The 24,878-nt window shown below is 42.8% G+C and overlaps 1 protein-coding gene across 1 annotated transcript in view; it reads left to right on the top strand.

Moving 5' to 3' along the window:
- The window catches only part of LOC130912442 (phospholipid-transporting ATPase ABCA1-like), a 383,631-nt gene that overhangs the window by 181,375 nt on the left and 177,378 nt on the right, over positions 1–24,878 (top strand). Inside the window, exon 24 of the mRNA XM_057830543.1 lies at positions 14,797–14,939. Within this exon, the coding sequence (XP_057686526.1) occupies positions 14,797–14,939 (143 nt within the window). The remainder of the gene's footprint in view (positions 1–14,796; positions 14,940–24,878) is intronic.

Genomic DNA, 24,878 nt, shown 5'->3' on the forward strand with positions numbered 1-24,878 from the left:
GCGGGCAACAAGCCGAATCGATTCAGCGCATTTAAAAATATATAGGACTAATAGCCTAGATCTTGAGCCCGACCTAACCCGACCCGAATTACGGGCCCAAAATATCAATGATTTACCTTTGGGTCGGGCCGGACTTCTCGCTCGCTGTTTTTTTTTTGTTGTTGTTTTTTTTTTTTAAAATAAATATACATTTGTATGCTAAAACGATGTATGTATGTTAAACTAAGGAATAATAGTTATACAAATAAATAAATTGGATAAAACAGAGAGAAGGCGCTTTGGTAATCCCAAACATGAGCCGCAGCACAAATACAAATAAAACATAAAATTTCGGGGGGGTTTCGGGCTCGGGCATTGCCTGGCTCTGCCAGACTATTCTCCCTGTATTTTTCAAACATTGAGAGCATAGTCTGGGAACCATCCCATTAACGGCCTCTCGAGCAGGTACAAAATCAATTGACAAATCGGATTCGTTTATTTGCGTGATGTGTTCTTAACGAGCAACGTCACTCTTGCGCGTCGAAAGTCGTCTCCACAACACGGATGGTGAACAGGAGAGTCGAGAATATGTTCCAATCCACGGTAAAATCAGTTTTAAATGACCAAAAACATCGACACGAGTCATTGACAACAGTCTGTCTCGCACTAGCCATGTTGAATAAACTACGCTCTCTTCGTATGTTTACTTCCGCGCGCAAGTCCCTCGTCCTTCCCTCGTCAGTTTACTAACGTCACGTCTGCCCGTCGCTGATTGGTCTACTCCGCTGTCTGTTTGCTGTGGCTTGCTCCGCCCTGGAAATTGTATCGGCTTGAATGGTGGCCAGACTCAATAGCTGGAACAGCGGTGAGTCTGGTGTACCAGGCAAGCTCGGGCATACAAATAAAAAATGAAATTTTGGGTTTTTTACGGGCTCAGGCCTGCAAGGTAAGTTAATTGCTCGGGCCGGGTCGGGCTGGGTTTTTTTAGGCCCGAACTAGGCTCTAATATAAGTACGTTCAAAATTCTTCCCTGCCCAATTCCGGTGATGCAACGGATTTGGTTTCCCCATTTGTATTATTATTCTCATGTTTACCTGCAGAGGAAGCTACTTTACATTCAAAGCAATGCAGGGGGTGCAACGGATTTGGTTTCCCCATTTTTATTTTATTATTATTCTCCTGTTTACCTGTAGAGGAAGCTACTTTACATTCAAAGCAATGCAGGGGGGACGAGGAACCCAAATCCGCTTCCTCACCGGAGTAACGTCACAGACATGCGCAGTTGCAATCGAGAGAGCAGAGAGATAGGACATAACATAACAATGGCTGAAGCGGAGAAAGAGTGAGTGCTGCTGTGTGTAAAAACAAAGCGAAATCCTTGGTCTCATTAAAAGCACAAATTAAATCCTGTGATGTTGTTGTTGTTGTTTTTTTTTTAATATATATATCTGAAAGTATACTATTTTCATATGACTTCAACCAGGAGGGACACAAGATCCAATAAAAAGTTGTTTAATGTCTGATCGCTTGTGTTGCCTAATGATTCACGAAAATCTTTGCTTTAGAATTTTAATGCATCCCAGGCTTTAATGCATCGCAATGCATTGCCGAATTGAACCAAATCGAATCGTGACCCTCTGAATCGAATCGAATCGTGGCCCTCCGAATCGTAATCGAATCAAATCGTGAGGGCAGTGCCGATGCACAGATTCCTTTGCAAAAAGGCCTTTGTCAACAAGGGTCATTAGCTGGAAACCCCCTCTAAAAATTCTATTCAATTGAAAAGAGGCAGTGGAGATGCCTCTGAAGTCAAATGGACCTGTTGTTTCTCTTATTTGTTGGAGGCATAATCACCCTAACCAGCTTTAAGACATAATGCTGGGTTCAGTCTAGAGGGCAATGTACTTACCGGGCTGGACAGCTTTCAAATGCAGTGTGAGACTCAGGCATTCATTTGGAAAATACTAATTGTCCTTAATCACGTTTATTTAAAAAATAAAAATGAAAAAAAACATATTTTTCGGACTATAAGTCGCAGTTTTTTTCATAGTTTGGCTGGGGGTGTGACTTATACTCAGGAGCGACTTATGTGTGAAATTATTAACACATTATGTTTTCACATCATCATTTCACATGTTATTTTGGTGTTTTGGAGTGACACTGATGGTTTGGTAAACTTGTTAGCATGTTGTTTATGCTATAGTTATCTGAATAACTTAATAGCTATGGCCATGTTCACGTTCTGCCTTTGGCAATGTGTGTTGAATTGTATTATTAATATGCTTGCAAAATATTTCTACAGAGGCAACGCCAGTGTGTATCATCTTTCTGTTGTTGTTGTTTTCCACCCGCGATTGGACCCTTAGAGCCAGTTATATGGTTGTTTGAACAATGTGCTAATGCTAGCGAATGCATGCTGACCGTTTGTGTCATTGCTGTTATAGCACCTTATTATCATTTATTTACGTTGATGCGAACCTGTTTGGTATCGAGGACAAAATAGATTCAGCAAATTATACGGACGTCCAGCATCGTCATTTGGGAGTTTAGCTCGCTGTATAGCCAGGACCGAGCCGTAGCGTCCAGGTGAGGACAGTATATTTGCATTTCGTTGTTCATGCACTGTTATATTAAATTAAAGTAACATATTAAATTGCCTTTCTAGATGACATCTGTTCTATGTGTTGGATTTTATCAAGTAAATTTCCCCCAAAAATGCGACTTATACTCCGGTGCGACTTATGTTTTTTTTTTTTCTCTTTTTTGGGGAATTTTATGGCTGGTGCGACTTATACTCAGGTGCGACTTGTAGTCCTAAAAATACGGTAACTTCCTCTGAATAACGTCCTCTTAATTTTTGCGGTACTTACAGTTCACGTCTTGTTAATTTTGGATAATTTCCTGATTATTTTAGTGGACTTGTGAGTTTTACACCTTTTTTAGGTCACTTCTTGTTTATACCGGATCTTTCTTCCCCAATTAGAAATGAATAGGGCCAGTAAAAAAAAATGTAAATGGAGATGAAAAGTTTGTGTTATTGATTTCCTGAAAATAGGACAAGATACGTTTTGAACTTCGAAAATGTTAATGTTTCTACCATTGGAAATGAATGGGGCTTTTTGAACCCCCCCCCCCCACCCCCCCACACACACACACACACTTAACACGTTTTTGTCTCAAACATAAACATGAGGGAATTCTGTATCGTTTCACAGTTGGAACGATGAAAATCAGTCAAAGCGCTAGGGCTGTCCTGCGCGTTGAAAAAGTGGATGGGAAAAATATGAATATTATATGTTCTAACATTATGTTACGGCATCCCCACAATAATATGCGTACCGCCTTCGCTCAGTCACAGAATAAAGCGCAGCACCATTCATAAGCCCAAGGACAGGCAAACAGTTGTCCATTCTAATTGTTAATCGACTAGGTCAGGGGTGGGCAAATTATATCACAATGGGTGCAAGTTTTTGTTGCTACCCATCAAAAGGACATCAGTCCAACAGTTGATTGCACTCAGGCGCTCGTTTCCCGGGTCCCCTCATTGGTGGAACTGCCCATGCCGAAACAGTTGTAACAAAGACCATTACCCACTGCGGCCCTTAACCCTTTAACACCTTAGCTCATGGGTCCCCATCCGCCGCGTGGCGCATTTGCTACTGGGCCGCAGAGAAATAATAATTTATTAAGGAAAATTTATTAAGAACCGTATTCTGGCCGAATTAACCCAGAGCCCCTGCTTAACAACCTAACATCCCTGTCTCTACTCTAGATATAATACTACAGGATAGATTAGAATGTCGTCATAGAAATACATTGATTGGACTGCTAGCAGTACATCTTGTTTTGTATGTACAGTATAATATATCTATGTGCGCTTGTCCTCGAAAATAACGACTAGGTCGCGGACAACCTCGAAGACCCACAAACTGCGAAGAAGTAGATTCGTGACCCGTTTGTGAATAAACTGAGAGATTCGAGCATGTCTGTGCAACAGGAAGCTCAGCTTGTAGAGATCGCAAATGACGGCGACCTTAAACGTACATCTGAGACAACTCTACCGAGGTTTTGGATTAAAGTCATGTCCTCCCATGATCAAAAGTAAGTTACGGTGGTATTCCTTTCTTTAAAGAAAATTTGTAGTGTTTACGTTGGAATCGCTGCATTCGCGCCCATTTTTAACGTTACGCACATGCGCAGATCCAGATAGTTGCAATTTTTGATGGGTTGCAAAATTTGTCAGAACACTGGTCCGTGAAAAAAAGACCCAAATAACACCAGTCCGTGGCGCAAAAAAGGTTGGGGAACCCTGCTTAGCCTATTTTGGCCGAATTTGCATGCCTTCGATATTGCCTTTATATTTCTAAGGCAAAAATGTTCACAATGGCCAGGTTGGGTCCCTTTTGTCAGGACACAATAACCTTCATGTCCAAACTGTTGTTTTCTTCATTGACCAATTATAATCAACATTTTGGACCCAAAAAGACAAAAAAATCCCAGTCTTTTTTTTAAAATTTGGAATGTTGATATCCCTTTGACAACCAAACTTGTTCGTTGCAACCGTTTTGAAGCTTGATCATATTTATTCAACTTGTTGGGATAAACATTCAATAGAAAAAAATAAGATTGAAAAGTTTTATGTTTGACAAGTCAACACAAACAGCAGGTTTGGTCATAGGCGTTTTTGGCCTTTACACATACTATGGTCAAAACAGGTTATATACAGAGCAAAATAGTGGAAAAAAATATATATCTCATTTGCTCCCCAAAAACGTATAAATACGTTCTATTTTTAACTCATTCACTCCCAGCCATTTTCAACGGAGCAAGGCCCTTCGCTCCCGGCCGTTTTACTAGATTTTGACTGACCGTTGTGTAGAACGAAAACATTATTCAGATGTTTTGGATGTCACATAAGAGAAAAATAGCTGTGTTAAAGTTAGTTATGTTTTAATGTATGCTTTCACAAAAAGCTCAATTTCTGTTTTTTCATCAGAAATTGGAAAATTGTTCAAAGTAAGCTATTTTCTAACGCTGATTTCTAAAGAATGGAAAAATATATGAAATGACTTTTTTTTTGCGCTGAAAGACGAGAGTCTAATCTTTCTCTTGGTGGGTTCCATGTTTATTTAGCAATAGAAACTGACCGTGTTGTGGCCGTTACCGTCTGTCTGATCAAGATTTTTTTTTTTTAATCCTTCTTTGACGATGGTTTGGTTTTCTTTTCAAAACAGTCCTCCGGTGTCGGTTGCTTTTTTTCCCAATCGTTCACCACATTTTTCTCAAATTCTCATGCGCCTTCACAAGATCCCTCCAACTTTCGTTTCCTGACTATTTTTCTTCACTTGCTTTCTTGGCCCGGGATGAGTTCTTACAAAATGCGCTACTGCCCTTCAGTGGCCAGTTTTATTGCTTTAAAATGGGTTTTGAGCTTTGTGCATTGCAGTTTAGGTGTGTCAGGACCTAGAGATGCCTCTTGTCAAAAACAAAACAAAACAAAACGTATAAGATGTATGAATACGTTTCTGGGACACTGAAACAATTAACTCATTTTCTCCCAAAAAAGTATAAATACGTCCTATTTTTAATTGCTTCAGTGTCCCAAAAACGTATTTATACGTCTTTTGCGTTTTTTTTTTTTCCACAATCGGCATGTACACGTTCCCATGTATCTTAGATATAATGCACAAAGTTCAAAACCCATTTTAAAGAAATAAAACTGCCCACTGGAGGGCAGTAACGCATTTGGTTAGACCCCCCCCCAACCCGATTAAACCAGTACAGCGTAGTCGTGACCGTGCTGCTCACCGAGCAGAGCCCGCTCCGCAAGCTTGCTGCTCGCGTCCCCTGTACCCTCCAGTTTCCCGCACGGAAATGCGCACGGCCAAACCAGTTCTCCCCCAGGAACACAAGTCCCCCAGGCGAACAAGGCAGTGGTCACCACAAAAGAAAGACTAAAAAATATCCATCTTTACGAGACAGGCGGCAATGAGCGAAAAGTTTAACCCGTTGTCGCAGCCACCAAGCGTCATCTCTCAGTTAGGTATAGACCCTACTCACCTACGTCACAAAATGGGCATGTCGCTGTTTCCGGCCGCCATATTGTACCTCTTTTTCAGACCTATTCTCATTGTTTTCAATTAGTCGAGCAAGTTATAGAGCAATTCATGGAAGCCCCGGTGTTATCTGACGCTGTAAACTCATTGGATCCGTTGCATAAAAGGCGTTACGTGGAAAAGCTTCAGTTTATCCATTCGCCAGATCCGTATTTGATGCCTAAATCGATGTTTTTCGACCCGCTGGCTTCGCCTGACATCTGATATCCTGATATTTACAACTATCTTGTCCACACAAAATCAGCCTATTCTCACGAAAGTTTGAAAAACTTTAAGAGCTTGGAGGCTTATAAATGCTACGTTGCTGGTTGGGTGAAACAGGCTCTCGTACACGAAAATTCGGCAGGAATCTTGTGCTCGGAAGGTGAGTTACGAAATTTTCAATTCAAAATCTTTTGTTCCTGCTAAGATCCACTGTCAAGTCTAATGTATTTCATGTCATTTGTCAATGGAGCTAGGGCTTTTAATGTTTATATGGTTTAGCGATGGCACTCTGACTACATACATACGTGTATGTTTTCGGTGATTAGCCTAGCAATGATCTTAATTGTGGTTGTCAGCCCAAAACCCTCTAAATATATATTAAATGCATCTTACCAGATATAAAATGACTACTACATAATCTGCGGTAGTCGTTTGGAGCCCAGTTTTCTCGTCGAATTGCAGCAGTCAATCTCGGTCTCCTCTTCGGGTCTCTCGGAATACGGTAAAAATTCAAGTCTCTCCGTCTATCTTCTCTGTTTTTGCAACTGACCGCCACACACGACTTCACCGTTTTGATTATTAATGTTAACGAGCAGAAAAACACGCCATAATAGGAGGAATTTACGAAGCGCTAATGCATTAACATGACTAGTATCCGGACATCATGGCGCGGGGGCGTGGCTGTGACGTCACGTGAGTAGGGTCTATATGTGAATAAATTGTTACTTTGCTATCAAAAGCTCTATTTGTCTGATTGTTCATGTAATTTTGTAAAATGAAAACATTATTCAGAGGTTTGGGATTTGACTAAAGCAAAACAGCTGTGTTAAAGTCAGTTATTTTTTAAATGTATGCGTTTACAAAAAGCTCATTTTCTCCGTTTTTTTCATCAGAAATTGGAAAATTGCTCAAACGAAGCTATTTTCTAATGCTGATTTGTAAGGAATGGAAAAAGATATGAACTTCCTTTTTTCTGCAGAAAGAACAGTCTAATCTTGCTTTTGGTGGGTTCCATGTTTATATAGCAATAGAACAGAATTTTCTGTGGGCTTTGCAAAATCAGTAAATCCAGTAAAACGGCCGAGAGCGAAGGGGGTTGCTCCAGTGAAAATGGCTGGGAGTGAATGAGATGTACACATACACATACAGTGGGGCAAATAAGTAGTCAACCACTAATTGTACAAGTTCTCCAACTTGAAAATATTACAGAGGCCTGTAATTGTCAACACGGTGTAAACCTCAACCATGAGAGACAGAATGTGGAAAAACCACCAGAAAATCACATTGTTTGATTTTTAGAGAATTTATTTGCAAATCATGGTGGAAAATAAGTATTTGGTCAATACCAAATGTTCATGTCAATACTTTGTTATGTACCCTTTGTTGGAAATAACGGAGGCCAAACGTTTTCTGTAACTCTTCACAAGCTTTTCGCACACTGTTGCTGGTATTTTGGCCCATTCCTCCATGCAGATCTCCTCTAGAGCAGTGATGTTTTGGGGCTGTCGTTGGGCAACACGGACTTTCAACTCCCTCCACAGATTTTCTGTGGGGTTGAGATCTGGAGACTGGCTAGGCCACTCCAGGACCTTGAAATGCTTTTTATGAAGCTCCTTTGTTGCCCTTGCTGTGTTTTTGGGATTATTGTCATGCTGAAAGACCCAGCCACGTCTCATTCTCAATGCCCCTGCTGATGCAAGGAGATTTTCACTCAAAATCTCTTGATACATGGCCGCATTCATTCTTTCCTTTACACAGATCAGCCGTCCTGGTCCCTTTTCAGAAAAACAGCCCCAAAGCGTGATGTTTCCACCCCCATGCTTCACAGTGGGTATGGTGCAATTCATAAACAAATTATGTTGCAAATAATTTGTTACTGTGGTCCCAGCTCTCTGTAGGTCATTCACTAGGTCCCCCCATGTGGTTCTGGGATTTTTGCTCACCGTTCTTGTTATCATTTTGACACCACGGGGTGAGATCTTGCACGGAGCCCCAGATTGAGGGAGATTAACAGTGGTCTTGTATGTCTCCCATTTTCTAATAATTGCTCCCACAGTTCATTTCTTTACACCAAGCGTTTTACCTATTGCAGATTGTCTTCCCAGCCTAGTGCAGGTCTACAATTATGTCTCTGGTGTCCTTCGACAGCTCTTTGGTCTTGGCCATAGTGAAGTTTGGAATGTGACTGACTAAGGTTGTGGAGAGATGTGTTTTATACCAATAGTGAGTTAAAACAGGTGCCATTAATACAAGTAACTAGTGGAGCCTCGTTAGACCTCGCTAGAAGAAGTTAGTCCTCTTTGACAGCCAGAAATCTTGCTTGTTTGTATAATTTGGAAATAAATTATTTTAAAGTCAAAAATTGTGATTTTCTGTTGTTTTTTCCACATTCTGTCTCATGGTTGAGGTTTACCCATGTTGACAATTACAGGCCTCTAATCTTTTCAAGTTGGAGAACTTGCACAATTGGTGGTTGACTAAATACTTCTTTGCCCCACTGTAGTATGTCATTATTTTTCATTGAAGTTATTGATCGCAATAAACATTTGGACAACATGATTATTAGAAAAATAGCATACGAGAATATGATGTCAAGACAGCTCAGCTCTGGAGGCTCGTCGGGTAGAATGCACGTAGTCTCGATATATGTCCATCAACGTACAGTAAGTGTTGTTGACATTGTTGCGTGAGCAACTTCGTTGAGCTTATGAATCGTGCAAGTGCTGAAAAACCTGCTTTAATGCAGGAAAAAGGGATAGTGTCAAAGATCACTAGTTGTGACTGATGGTCTTGCCCCAAAAACAATTGCACGTTCGCTGAACACGGAGAGGTCTCACTCCCAATGTTTTTTAAATGAAACATTTGCACAGCAATATTTACATTTTAACTAACTTAAACATTTGTAACTAACTTATTAACTTATGAAATGTTTTTTTCATTTTAACAAAGGCATTTACAGTGCCTTGCAAAAGTATTCGGCCCCCTTGAACCTTGCAACCTTTCGCCACATTTCAGGCTGCAAACAAAGATATAAAATTTTAATTTTTTGTCAAGAATCAACAAGTGGGACACAATCGTGAAGTGGAACAAAATTTATTGGATGATAAACTTTTTTAACAAATAAAAAAACTGAAAAGTGGGGCGTGCAATATTATTCGGCCCCCTTGCGTTAATACTTTGTAGCGCCACCATTTGCTCCAATTACAGCTGCAAGTCGCTTGGGGTATGTTTCTATCATCACACATTGCACATCGAGAGACTGACATTCTTGCCCATTCTTCCTTGCAAAACAGCTCGAGCTCAGTGAGGTTGGATGGAGAGTGTTTGTGAACAGCAGTCTTCAGCTCTTTCCACAGATTCTCGATTGGATTCAGGTCTGGACTTTGACTTGGCCATTCTAACACCTGGATACGTTTATTTTTGAACCATTCCATTGTAGATTTGGCTTTATGTTTTGGATCATTGTCCTGTTGGAAGATAAATCTCCGTCCCAGTCTCAGGTCTTGTGCAGATACCAACAGGTTATCTTCCAGAATGTTCCTGTATTTGGCTGCATCCATCTTCCCGTCAATTTTAACCATCTTCCCTGTTCCTGCTGAAGAAAAGCAGGCCCAAACCATGATGCTGCCACCACCATGTTTGACAGTGGGGATGGTGTGTTCAGGGTGATGAGCTGTGTTGCTTTTACGCCAAACATATCGTTTTGTATTGTGGCCAAAAAGTTCAATTTTGGTTTCATCTGACCAGAGCACCTTCTTCCACATGTTCGGTGTGTCTCCCAGGTGGCTTGTGGCAAACTTTAAACGAGACTTTTTATGGATATCTTTGAGAAATGGCTTTCTTCTTGCCACTCTTCCATAAAGGCCAGATTTGTGCAGTGTACGACTGATTGTTGTCCCATGGACAGACTCTTCCACCTCAGCTGTAGATCTCTGCAGTTCATCCAGAGTGATCATGGGCCTCTTGGCTAGATCTCTGATCAGTTTTCACCTTGTTTGAGAGGAAAGTTTGGAAGGACGGCCGGGTCTTGGTAGATTTGCAGTGGCCTGATGCTCCTTCCATTTCAATATGATGGCTTGCACAGTGCTCCTTGAGATGTTTTAAGCTTGGGAAATCTTTTTGTATCCAAATCCGGCTTTAAACTTCTCCACAACAGTATCTCGGACCTGCCTGGTGTGTTCCTTGGTTTTCATAATACTCTCTGCACTTTAAACAGAACCCTGAGACTATCACAGAGCAGGTGCATTTATACGGAGACTCGATTACACACAGGTGGATTCTATTTATCATCATCGGTCATTTAGGACAACATTGGATCATTCAGGGATCCTCACTGAACTTCTGGAGTGAGTTTGCTGCACTGAAAGTAAAGGGGCCGAATAATATTGCACGCCCCACTTTTCAGTTTTTTATTCGTTAAAAAAGTTTAAATTATCCAATAAATGTTGTTCCACTTCACGATTGTGTCCCACTTGTTGTTGATTCTTGACAAAAAAATTAAATGTCATATCTTTATGTTTGAAGCCCAAAATGTGGCGAAAGGTTGCAAGATTCAAGCGGGCCGAATATTTTTGCAAGGCACTGTAAAAAGTAATTCAGTTCATGCACAACATTCAAATTCACAATGAAAAGTAGAATGTTGTTATTTATGCTATTGCTGTAGGTTTGTCTATTTGCCATACTTTGCACACACCAGTGGCCTTTACTACGAAGCCGGTTTTCTGGCTTAGCAGGGTAACTTCGAGAGTAACTTTATCACGTGCGACGTAAGTTCGCGGCTATGCGAGACTACGAAAGGTGGATATGTTGGAACCGAGAAGTGTTGCCATGGCAACACACGCCACACGCCAAACCTGGTCGTGTCAGAGTTAGATCTTGCTCAACATCATGATTCCAATTAACCACGCTCCATTTAAACAGCACTCCTCCGCGGACGTGTCCTCCTGACAATGACAGCGTACTTGGACGACCCATACGACATTGGCGCGCGGATTGTGAGGGGCTCTCTCCGGAGGGCACGGGTATTTCGGGACCGCCAGAATCCGCTGGCGTACCCGGAAGATGTTCTCCACGAAAGATATAGATTTTCAGCTGAGGGAATTCTTTACCTGTGCCACCTGATCTAGGCAGACGTCACTAATGTAACCCGCCGAGTCAGGCCCTCACAACCGCGCAGATTGTGTGTGCCTGTCCGTGCGCTCTTTCGCCAGGGACAATATATGTATTCCATCGGTGATGTTGAATATCTGCGTAAGAACACTGTATGCCGTGCGATTCGGAGTGGGGTATGGAAACGCTTCAAATTGATGCATTTATGATAATCATAGAAATATGTAGACTATTTAAACATTGAGAAAACTTGCGTTTTTTTCTGCCAACTCGAGGAGATTAAATTAAATGTCAAATCCACTGATAGGGTTCCAGTTTAGCTGCACTAAGTACGCCTGGGAACGTCTTCCAAGGACCCCAGTGGCCTATACTACGAACCGAGTTCAACCTCCCCAGAAGTAATCCAGTTTACCATCGGGTAACCGGAGTTGACAAAACCTGGTTGTCTAGTTTGTGGTCAATCGGTGCTACGACGCTGATTATGAGGTTGATTAGTCGAACCTGTGTCAACTCAGTCAGAGTTACTGCGCGTTCACATAAAAGGGGGCGGTGACCAGAGTCAAACACTACTTGTGACGACGGCACGGGCACCTTACTTCACGGAGGAGGAATGCGCGATGATCATGCGGAATTATGAGGAATTAAAATCCACCCTCACCGCGAAATCCAACACCGCTTCGACGAGTAGAGCGCAACGGGTCTGTTGACAGCGAATTTACAGATCGTGTGATTTGTGAATGCGTCAATATGCCAGTTTACTTATGTCCATGAAAAGAAATAAAGCCTGCTGTCAGGACAATAAAATAAGATTTGGGACATTAACAGTAAGAAATAATTGTCACGCATCACCACACGAAACAGGATGATTGTATGTTTAGTCCCCTTGACTGTACGAATACGTATGTTCTTTTTTTTAGTTTGGACCTAAAAAATCCAGCCCGAGCCGAGTCCGATCAATAAACTTGATTTGCAGGCCCGAGCCCGACAACCCCCCCCCCCCCCCAAAAAAAAAAAAAAAATTATGTCAGATTTGTGAGGACTCAGGAGAAGAAGGAAATGCGGGGATGCCATGCGTTGTTGCGTAAATAAAAGCCCGTCTTTTGTAACGATTTTTCACAGTTAAACAAGACTGTAAGATGCATATTCAATAAACATTTATATCTTTTATATTTGTGCATCTGTCCTATCAGTGGATTTGACATTTAATTTAATCTCGAGTTGGCAGAAAAAAACGCAAGTTTTCTCAATGTTTAAATAGTCTACATATTTCTATGATTATTATAAATGCATCAATTTGAAGCGTTTCCATACCCCACTCCGAATCGCACGGCATACAGTGTTCTTACGCAGATATTCAGCATCACCGATGGAATACATATAGTGTCCCTGGCGAAAGAGCGCACGGACAGGCACACACAATCTGCGCGGTTGTGAGGGCCTGACTCGGCGGGTTACATTAGTGACGTCTGCCTAGATCAGTTGGCACAGGTAAAGAATTCCCTCAGCTGAAAATCTATATCTTTCATGGAGAACATCTTCCGGGTACGCCAGCGGATTCTGGCGGTCCCGAAATACCCGTGCCCTCCGGAGAGAGCCCCTCACAATCCGCGCGCCAATGTCGTATGGGTCGTCCAAGTACGCTGTCATTGTCAGGAGGACACGTCCGCGGAGGAGTGCTGTTTAAATAGAGCGTGGTTAATTGGAATCATGATGTTAAGCAAGATCTAACTCTGACACGACCAGGTTTGGCGTGTGGCGTGTGTTGCCATGGCAACACTTCTCGGTTCCAACATATCCACCTTTCGTAGTCTCGCATAGCCACGAACTTACGTCGCACGTGATAAAGTTACTCTCGAAGTTACCCTGCTAAGCCAGAAAACCGGCTTCGTAGTATAGGCCACAGGAAAAAGCCCAGCTGGGATTGATTTGGTGCCGTGAGAGTGATATGAGAATATTCACTCATCCCATAAAAAAAATTTGCTACTCATCTGTTGCTATCTCGTCTCGTGAGACGAATTTGATAATCTCAAATTTTTCTCATTCTCTGCTTATTTGTTTCTGAGTTTGTGCTCCTAAGGGTACAATTGGGAGCAAGTGATGAGTCAAAATGAGCAGACGTCATTGAGACAAAGGAGATTGATTTGAGAAAACCCGATTTGAGCAATATTTGAGAAGAGAAATTCTCTTAATTAAAAATGGAGTTATACTTGTGCAACACCTTTCAGGCACTCAAAGCACTTTGACATTATATCATCTTCTACCTGCTGGTGACGCAACAATGTGGGGTTCAGTGTCTGGGTTGGGGAACGACTTCTTTACCTCTGAGCCACGCACAGGCTCAGATGCACTGTGCTCGATGTGACACGGCACATCAATGGAAAGCAACTTCAGAAAGCGTGTAGCAGCGATGAAGAAAATTATATTTTGTTTAATTTAATCATTTATATATTTTTTGTATATTTAAAAAAAAAAACAAACAGTAGCTTTAGCGAGACATCGTCAGCCAGCGTGTTGCCTGTTTTCATTACGTCATCAAACAAGAGGACTAAGGTTCTTGACACTATTTTGTGGTAAACTTTCAGTCTTCGAAACCAAAAACGATAATGCATTTGTAGCAGCGGATAGTTTTCGGTGCCAAATTTGGTGTTATGCTTATATATGGTGTTATACTTATATCGACGTGGGGTTCAGTATCTTGCTCAAGGACACTTAGGCGAGTTCATCAGGGCAGAGAATTGAACCCACAACCTCTGTGTTGGGGGACAACTACTCTACCACCGAGCACATTTTCGGTCACATCTCTTTTACATTGAACAAGATGAACTAAATGATCCAGATGTTATATAATTATTTGATTATTTATTTGATTTTGGCATTAGATGAATTAGGATGTGATCGGACATGTCCGGGCAGGCACTACTCTTTCATACAATGAAGGAATCTTGAAAACACAAAATGAGCAATTATAGACTGGAAGGAGATCTTGTGACTGGCACAATATAAGGTTGCTCCTCAAGATAAGTAAAAGAGGCAGCTTTGAGGCAAGTTGAAGAAATAAAATTCTTTGCTCATCCATAGACATTACTGAGATCGTGACTCCAAGTACTGAGATAAGATTGAGACACATTTGAGATCGACACAAGTACTCATAGTTGTCTCTTGGAGAGATCTTGAAAGAAGACAACTGTAAGACTTTATCGAAAAATCGTGCCAGTAGAACTATTCTCAAGACCTTTTCTTGTAATCCTCACTACTGTATAAGACTTACTTCTCATGAGACAAATTTGAGAAAACCAATCTCGTATCGATTATTGCTGATTCATTTCTCAGAGATGTAAATGAGACATGAACAAGATCTCATCTTCAATTTTGCTTTGCTATGGGATAGAACAACAGGCTACCGACCAACTCAGTGGAACTGGCCATGGTGTCACCTTAACTGGACGGAAGCTTACCTGGCAGCAACTGAGAGCTCTCTTCATCAAGCGATACCTCTGCGTCCGAAGGAATCTTCAAGGCCTCTTTTTTCAGGTCAGAGTTAAAGACAAGATGCTGGTGAAATGAACATGTGTCAGAGCACTTTTCAGCCTGTATTGGTCAAATGCTTGGAAAACCAGAATTACCACTCAAGTAAATCTATTCTCCCTCAACCAGACACACTTAACTGTTGCCGTTGTAAGTGCAAGATCCGCTTAGGGTGCACAATCTGCTCGGGGGGTCTGTGCTTGACAGGGTGCACGATCTGCTCGGGTCTGTGCTTGACAGTGACATTCGGTTACTCTCGGATTATGATTGGCTGAAGATTCGAAATGCACGGCCAGAGCCGTGCTCTCCTGTAAATAGTGTGACAGTAGTTCTTGAGAGTCGTAGTAAAGCGTTCGTTTAAAAGTGCCAGTTTAAGAAGGCGTATGTAAAGCGCTTGATGATATCACACACAAATATGATTCTTAACAATTAAATTTGCAAGTTTAAAAAAAAAAAAAAAAGAGCAAACGTGTGTGCACACGTGTGGCTTTTAACCATGCATCAGACTCAACCCTTTTAATGTCTATGTGTGGCCGGGTGAATTGATTGGACCAACACAAGTACACTGGTGCACAATCTGCTCGGGGGGGTCTGTGCTTGACAGGGTGCACAATCTGCTCGGGGGGGTCTGTGCTTGACAGTGACGTTCGGTTACTCTCGGATTATGATTGTCTGAAGATTCGAAATGCACGGCCAGAGACGTGCTCTCCTGTAAATAGTGTGACAGTAGTTCTTGAGAGTCGTAGTAAAGCGTTCGTTTAAAAGTGCCAGTTTAAGAAGGCGTATGTAAAGCGCTTGATGATATCACACACAAATATGATTCTTAACAATTAAATTTGCAAGTTTAAAAAAAAAAAGAGCAAACGTGTGTGCACACGTGTGGCTTTTAACCATGCATCAGACTCAACCCTTTTAATGTCCTATGTGTGGCCGGGTGAATTGATTGGACCAACACAAGTAATTTTATTTTTTTATGTGGGCTTTATTCCCGACTGCACATCAAAGAAAAATAAAGCTGTACAGCATTAATGAGACAAATAATGAGATTGATTCAAAACAAAATAAATAGACAACAACAGTGGCTGGCTGAACAAAAAAACAAATACTTCTTTAGTCACTCACCACTCCACTAGAGAGCTCCAAAGCTAACAAAAATAGTGCACATCAATCGAACGATTCACCTACTACACTTCCAATGTGCCGCGCTAGCCCGTACACACGCGACAAGCAACAAACTCTCCCCTCTAAACAGCGTGGAACAAAATAATATTGCTTAATTTTCCTTCATGGGTACCAATACAGTTTTTCGTGGTTATGCATTGAACAACACTTACGCTGCACCGCCGTTTCAACTATTGCGTAGCGCGGTCATCCTTGGGCGCATGTCGAACACCATCACTGCGCAAACATCGTCAAAATAAAACATCCATAACAACAGATAGTTTTTAACACTTAACGGTTCACTTGTTTACCTGTATTACACTGTATTTTGTTTCAACACGAGGCTTCTCAGTATACTGATTGACAACCGTCTTCCTGCACCGCTCCAACTGCGTGTATTGGCGGTTTTCTTTCCTTTTTCCACTTCCGCATTAACTCCAAACCCCGCGCTGCCAAATCCTACGTGACCGCGCAATTCTTAAAGCGGCAGCGCAACATTTTGTGCGCAGGCAACTCCCACCAGTTAACATTACGCAGTTCACCCGGTTACATTCTCCCCTGCTGAAAGTCAACGTCCTCAGTGACTTACTACTTCCCAACTTGACCAGACATAACTGCAGTATCGAGGGCCGCGCTTGCCAGAATCTGGGGTAATAAATCTGGATTACAACACACAGCATTACATGCGGATACAGGTAAATTGAAAGGGTTTCTGTGTTTCCCTGCAGTTTCCCTTACTTCTACGTAGAGTAGGAATGCACGTTCCCAAAATCTCAGCCCCCCCCCCATCTTTGGTGCTCCGGAGGAGGTGCCGGACTCCGTCCGTGCTCAAGCATACTGACATCCCAAGTGACGTGGGGCCCCAGCGGTGACAGTTTCAGGTGACTCTGTTGTCCTGCACATCCATACTCAACTGGAGCACACTCCTCTTGCCCCTCAGAATCTCTTGGCAGCACACAATCATCATGTCTCTGGTTTGGTTGCTCCGTATCAGGCGGACTGCTGACTTCTTTCACCAACACAAAATCAACATCTTCCGCCTCACTCTCTGGCTCAGGAACGGAAACAGGTCACATGACAGGTCTAGAGCGACCTCTCTTCTGCTCTGGTAATGGGCCTCCCAACGGCCTGAGGTTGGACCTATGGACTCTCTTTACTTGTCCACCATCCAGGGATTCCACCGTGTATGTCGTTCCCTGAACATCCGCAACTTTATACACCATGTCTGCCCATGAGTCTTGGATCTTGTTTCTTCCCAGAGGCCTAAAGCGGAGGTACACAAACTCCCCCAAATTCACAGGTGGACAATATACCTTCTGTTGCTGGGCCAGCCTTTCTGCGGCTTTGCGCTCAGTCATCTCCCTGGCTCTTGCATGGGCATCCCGAAGCCTCTCCTGGTGTGTATGTAACCAGTCAGGTATGTCGTCCTTAATTTGTTGTTGGCCTAGCAGAGCATCAATGGGAAGGTGAGGGCGAATTCCGAACAGCAAGTAGTAGGGTGAATGCCCCGTTGTCGAGTGGGGGGTTACATTGTAGGCGTACACCAGCTCAGATAGGTGTTCTGGCCAACGACATTGTTTTCTCAGGGGGAAGTGTTCGCAACAGGTCATGTAAGGTTCTATTAAACCTTTCACAGTGCTGGTTACCTTGAGGGTGGTGGGGCGTTGTTCGCGTTTTCTTCACTCCGTACAGCTTGCATAACTCCGCAACGACTGCACTTTCGAAATTCCTGCCCTGGTCTGAATGCAAGCGTTCGGGTACACCATACTTGAGAAAACATTCTGTTGAGATAATTATCAGGGTTTGATTCATTAAATGTTTCCTTGGTTGGTTGATTGAATATTTGCTTATGCTCATATATACCATAAATAATACATACTGCCATATTCTTCTTACTTCTAGTTATGCTTATGCTTATACAGTATATACCATAAATAATACATATTGCCATATTTTTCTTACATATATAACCAGTAAATGATTATTGCTTGCTATACCAGATTGTAGTATAATGCTTAAGTGTTACAAAGTGTAGAAAGAGGGTCGGAGTGGCTTCATGGCCGCGCCGTTGCGTAACTGGACCTTCCAGGCAACCCCAGCACCTGGGGTTTGGACTTTCGCCTAGCCCTTCGAGGACGATTTTCCACCCGAGGACATCTTCCAGGGCCACAGCGGTGCACAACTGGAAGTGTTTGGACTATTCTGCTGATTGTTTAACGTTGCATAACTAAAAGTGTCTGCATTATTTTGACTGCTTATATATTATTTTGACTGTTTATATGATTGTTTTGATTGTTTACATAAGCTCTTGCTCCACACACGTGTATCACTTAAATTCCACCTACATGCACACACATAGCCAATAAAAAACCACATGGGTGTCGCCAGCTTGCTTTCCCCTCCCTCAGGGCGACGCCCATTTTGTTCAGGGAAAACCCCTAAATAAAATACCAAGGAGGGTTTTTTTCCTTTAGATCAATCTTGGTGGCTAATGAGTCACATGTTTGACCTCCTTGGCAAAGAAAACTGAGTGTCTTCTCTCCTTATTTTTGGGCAATTTTACAATGTCTACCTAAGGATCTAATTTTGAACTTGACACATTCTTTGAGGATGACTTTTGCAGTGGTATCTGCCGTTTGGTCACAAACGGCGAAAGCTTGACAACTTCGTGAATACATCTCTTATAACTAGCACAGTCTCACGTCCGTCTGTTGCACGTTCAAGAACAGTAAAATCCACTGCAACCACCTCAAGAGGGCGGGTAGCCAAGAATGGAGCTTGAGGAGCCCGGATCTTTGGCTGTGGCATTTTTGTTAGGACACACCCCTGACAGGTCATTACCCACTGTTCCACATCTTCATACATGCCTCCCCAGAAACATTGCCTCAGTAGGCCTAACATTCGCTCTATGCCCTGATGTCCCATCTGATCATGAACACTTTTGAGCACTGGTTCCTTGAGGCAGGCAGGCAACAACAATTGGTGACATTTCCCTAAGTTCACATCATCTATCACTCGGCACAAAAGTCCCTCTTCTTCTCTGTGACGTGACCACTGCTTCAAGAGAGAACGCACCGTCTTAGGAAGACCTAATCTCTCATGATACTCGGGTTTCTTCTTTCTGCGCCAAAACTTGTGGAATATTTTTAGGTCTGGATCGGCAACTTGAAACTCTCTGAGTGTTTCATTACAATACCCCGGCAAGGTGGGGGTATTATCAAGCACATTGACTGTCTCACCTGTCTGTGATCCCTGTAACTGTCTGACATTTCCAAGCTCAACCCCAGCAGCAACTAAATCTGGTCCCAAACCTGTCCCAGTCTTTATCAAGCTGCATATCGCTACGCAACCATCATATTCCTTGTTCTCACTGTGTGGCTCCGGCTCAGCCGCAGACTGCCGACGGGACAGTGCATCAGCCGCAGTATTGCATCTGCCGGGACGATACTTTACGTCAAAATCAAACACTGCTAGCTGAGCCACCCACTGCTGTTAAATTGCCCCCAGATCTGCAGTCTGAAGGTGACACAAGGGATCATTATCTGTAATGATAGTGAACTTGGAACCCAACAAGTAACTTCGAAACTTTTCAGTTACCGCCCATTTTAGAGCTAGCAGTTCATACTTCATACTGCTGTAATACTGGTCGTTTTTCTCAGCACCCCTAAGTCTGCGACTTGCATAGGCTTTGACCTTTTTCTACCCTTCCTTTTCCTGATAAAGAACAGCACCCAGACCTAAAGTCTGCATAGCCAAGCGTGGGTGTACTGGTGAGCCGTTTTTTCAGAGCCTCAAAGGCCTGTTGACAATGGGGTGTCCAAGCTGTCCGAAACAAATGATTAGCCCTGCCCCTGTTATTTTCTTGGGCACACAGGCTAACAGCATCATGAAGGGGTCCAGCAATCTTTGAAAAAACCTCCACAAATCTCCTGTAATAGCTACAGAAGTCTAAGAAAGACCTGAGCTCCTTTACAGTACTCGGCACGGGCCACTGTCTCACAGCACTTATTTTGTCTGGATCTGTACTTATGCCATCGGCGGTCACTTGGTGACCCAGAAATTTGACCTCTGTTTGCAGGAAGCGACATTTCTCAATTTTAACTTTAAGCCCTGTATCCTGCAATCTCTTCAAAACAGTCTCTAGCCTGGTCAGGTGATCGGAAAAAGTAGGCGAAAACACCAGTAGGTCATCCAGATAGATCAATACGATCTGAAACACTAAGTCAGTCATTGTAGCCTGCATGAGCCGCTGAAAAGTGGGAGGAGCGTTACACAGCCCGAAAGGCATTCTTTGGTATTCATACAGACCAAAAGGTGTAGTGAACGCAGTTTTGTGCTTATCCTTCTCATGCACTGCCACCTGGTGGTATCCACTTGCAAGATCGATTGTGGAAAAGAACTTTGCACCACTCAGGGCATCCAGACTTTCATCTATGCACGGAAGTGGGAATGCATCCCGTCTTGTATTTGTGTTGATTACAGGAGGCTGAACTCAAAGTCTCAAGCTACCATCTGACTTTCGGACCAAAACAATCAGCGAGGCATAGGAGCTTGAACTCTCCTGGATCACACCCTTCTTTAATAACTCTGATATGTGTTCCCTGACCTCTTGATACTGGTTAGGTGGTATGCAGCGGTAAGCTTGTTGGATGGGTGTGTCGTCCACCACTGGGATTTCATGTTTAACTCTGTCTGTAAATCCCAGGTCCTCATCATGCACCGCGAAAACATCTGCATACTTCTTCAGGAGCACCCCTAACTCTGTTTGTTGTGCCAGCGTGCCACCAATGTGTAGTCGATCCAGTAAGCCCTGGACATCCTTCTCTGGGTTTTGAGCATCTCTTTGACTCATGGTCACTTCCTCATGGTCAGCAGAAATCCTCTGAAATTTCACTTCATAGGGGTCACCTTTCATACACTGACACTGACTGAGAATGCCTAGTCTAGTTTTTGGATTCAGCCAGATGTCCTCCACAGAAAGGTTGATTACTTGAACGGGAAACACCTGACTGTCCAGAGGGATCACAGTTGGTACTATCATCAACCCTCCAGGTAGTGACGTGTTTCCAGACTCGAGCAGCATGCTACTATTGCTATTGGATGACTTTCTGAGGCCTCTCGCGTATAAGGTCGCAACTGACAGAGAGGGCACACGCACTTTGCTTCTTCCAGTTACTCATGCAGTTGAACATTTCCCCACCAATTCTGCTTCTTGAACTCGTTGGAAAGCCTCTCGTCAGACAGAATCCAACTCCTCCTCCGAAGCAGCATCAAATTGTCTTAATGCTAACTGCCTGCATCGCTTAGTGATGTTCATTTCAATAATCCCGGGAAGTGAAAGGTCTGCCTCATCTCTGTTATCATCCTGGATGATAAGAAACCCACACTCGGGGATAGTGATACCCATGGCCTGGACATCTAACTCCACATAGCCTATGTACGGCAAGGGCAACTTGTTTGCTGCAGTGAGTTTAAGCCATTTAGCGGTGTAGTATCATTCTTCATTCCCGCCATTGAGATATTTTCTGAAAAAACTTTCTGTCAATGTGCTAACATTGCTTCCTGAGTCAAGTACACACCTCAAAGGAACACCACCGATTTGTATATCAACCTCAGGGCATTTACCAACTGCCCGCTTTAGGAAGTGTTCTTTTGTCAAAGTGCTCTCTGAGCCGACAGACTTTCCCTTCATCGCCCTTCTCATAGCGACGGAGGGATCCCGTTTCCCTGAGCTACCTGGTTGGGTGCAGTAGGAGGTTGGTACCCAGGTGTGCTATGCACAGGGCATTGTCGTGCCATATGCCACACCCCTTCACACCGCAAACATATTGGTTGACCATCACTTGTATACCTGGGTTGAAATTTTGGCCGACCACTTCTAATAACCCTCCCAGTACCCGGATTCGGCATGCTGAGTCCTCGTACTGCATTAGTTAACTCATTGATGGCCCTTCCCTTCTGGTCTATCGTTTTAACTATTTCCTGCAGGGCCGTAGTCAAATCATTAGGAATATTGCTGTTCTGGCCCTTATTTTCTAAGGTTGGGTCTCTATGGTCACTAACTAGGTTTCTGTTTCTCGCGACATTAGTGCTTTTTGGGGGGTCCTCGACAGCCCACACTATTGCTTCATTTCTTACATCAAATAAACTACTGTCCGATTTCTCTCTAACAAGTCGACGCAATTCACGTCTGAGTGTTGCGTCTTGCACTCCCTCAATAAACTGATCTCTTAAAGCTAGCTGGGGATCAGCTACCACATGAGGCGACTGTTGAAGAGCTGAATTGAGCAGTTGTGAGAGGGCATGAGAGAAATCACGCAAGTCTTCCCCATCAAGTTGTCTACGAGCATAAAACGCATGAAGGAGCTGTGATGTTGTGCATTTTTCCCTAAACGCTTCTCTCAAGTATAAAAACAAATCACTAAGTTGTTGTGGTTGTTCTCTCATGCAAAACTTGACTTCCTCTAACGCTGAACCCTTTAACAATGAAAGAATAAAGTCTATTTGTTCCTCTCCTTGAAGACCTCGGTTTCTCATTGCCCGCTCAACTTCCTCAATGAACTCATCAACAGTGTTAACATCTTTCCCAATTTCACCACAAAATGGTACAATGCGTTTTTCCCGGGGAATATACACAATTGACCTTGCAGAAGCATTACCCAAACTAGCAATGCTTGACAATTCTGCATCATGCTTTTGACTTAAATCTTGAATTTTTGCCTGTAATTGTGCCACCGGATTACCTCCATCATCAGAATATGTAGAACTGGTGTCGTCTTGATGGATAACTCCTTCAATTGCAGATTGAGCCGGCAGGTCATCCACTGACATCCTGCGTTATTTTTTCCAGTTTATTTAATGCAGTGATATGCAACAGTCACAAAAAGACAATGCTCCTCCGTCCAGCAGCCTCTCGACGACACATCTCCTTCAGCAACGCCAACCGCAGGTTGCACACCAACCATCACGTCCTTGTCGTCGAGCTTTCTGGTCTCAGGATTGGCTGACTTCTCGCCACTGTTGTTGTCTATTAATTGGTTGCAGTCTAGTTAACTACAATCTCAGAATTTAGAGGGAATCCCACTTCTGACACCAAAATTGTGTGGCCGGGTGAATTGATTGGACCAAAACAAGTAATTTTATTTTTTTATGTGGGCTTTATTCCCGACTGCACATCAAAGAAAAATAAAGCTGTACAGCATTAATAAGACAAATAATGAGATTGATTCAAAACAAAATAAATAGACAACAACAGTGGCTGGCTGAACAAAAAAACAAATACTTCTTTAGCCACTCACCACTCCACTAGAGATCCCCAAAGCTAACAAAAATAGTGCACATCACTCGAACGATTCACCTACCACACTTCCAATGTGCCGTGCTCGCCCGTACACACGCGACATGCAACAAACTCTCCCCTGTAAACAGCGTGGAACAAAATAATATTGCTTAATTTCCCTTCATGGGTACAAATACAGTTTTTCGTGGCTATGCATTGAACACCACTTACGCTGCACCGCCGTTTCAACTATTGCGTAGCGCGGTCATCCTTGGGCGCATGTCGAGCACCATCACTGCGCAAACATCGTCAAAATAAAACATCCATAACAACAGATCGTTTCCAACACTTAACAGTTCACTGGTTTACCTGTATTACACTGTATTTTGTTTCAACACAAGGCTTCTCAGTATACTGATTGTCAACTGTCTTCCTGCACCGCTCCTCGCAACTGCTTTCTTTCCTTTTTCCGCTTCCGCATTAACTCCAAACCCCGCGCTGCCAACTCCTACGTGATTCTTAAAGCGGCAGCGCAACATTTTGTGCGCAGGCAACTCCCACCAGTTAACATTACGCAGTTCACCCGGTTACATATGGTTTCTTATTTTTTATTTATTTTGCTTGCTTGCTTTTTTTTTTTTTTTTTTTTTTTTACATTGAGATAAAAAAAAGAAAGTCAAATACTTGGAGATTATTATATCCAAAGACATTTTTTATTTATTTTGCTTGCTTGCTTTTGCTTTTTTTTTTAACACCGAGATAAAAAAAAGAAAGTCAAATACTTGGAGAATATTATATCCAAAAATAAAATCTTAACAGAAAAAATGTCTGTAAAACTGTGGACAAATGTATATGTACATTATCCAGGTGGTTACAAAGGTACATTTCCATTAGTGGAACAGTGAACAAAAGCTCTGTTATTGCTCAGACCATGCGCCGCACTCTACATCAAATTGGTGTGCATGGCTGTCACCTCAGGAGGAAGCCTCTTCTGAAGACGGTACACAAGAAAGCCCGCAAAAAGTTTGCTGAAGACATGTCAACAAAGCACATGGATTACTGGAACCATGTCCTATGGTCTGATGAGAAGACATGTCAGCAAAGCACATGGATGACTGGAACCATGTCCTATGGTCTGATGAGACGGGCAGGCTTTCTTGTGTACAGTCTTTAGAAGAGGCTTCCTCCTGGGATGACATACAGTGTGGCGTGTGGTCTGAACACTAACATATGAGGGGCCGTAGAAGACATTTTTCATTCTGGCCATCTCACACACATCCATACTCCTCTCACATACATATAAATTCAATCTTACATACATATATTCTCCTCTCACATACATATACAGTATATTCACTCTCACACATACATTTTCACTCTCACAATCATACATTTTCATTCACATTCATACATTCTCCTCTCACGTACATATATTCTATTTTTCTACCCCTACCCCTTCCCCCTACCCTTTGGCCCTTCAAACGGAGCAATAATGGGTAGGGCTT

The sequence above is a fragment of the Corythoichthys intestinalis genome, chromosome 1 (assembly GCF_030265065.1).
Source record: "Corythoichthys intestinalis isolate RoL2023-P3 chromosome 1, ASM3026506v1, whole genome shotgun sequence".
Lineage (NCBI taxonomy): Eukaryota > Metazoa > Chordata > Actinopteri > Syngnathiformes > Syngnathidae > Corythoichthys > Corythoichthys intestinalis.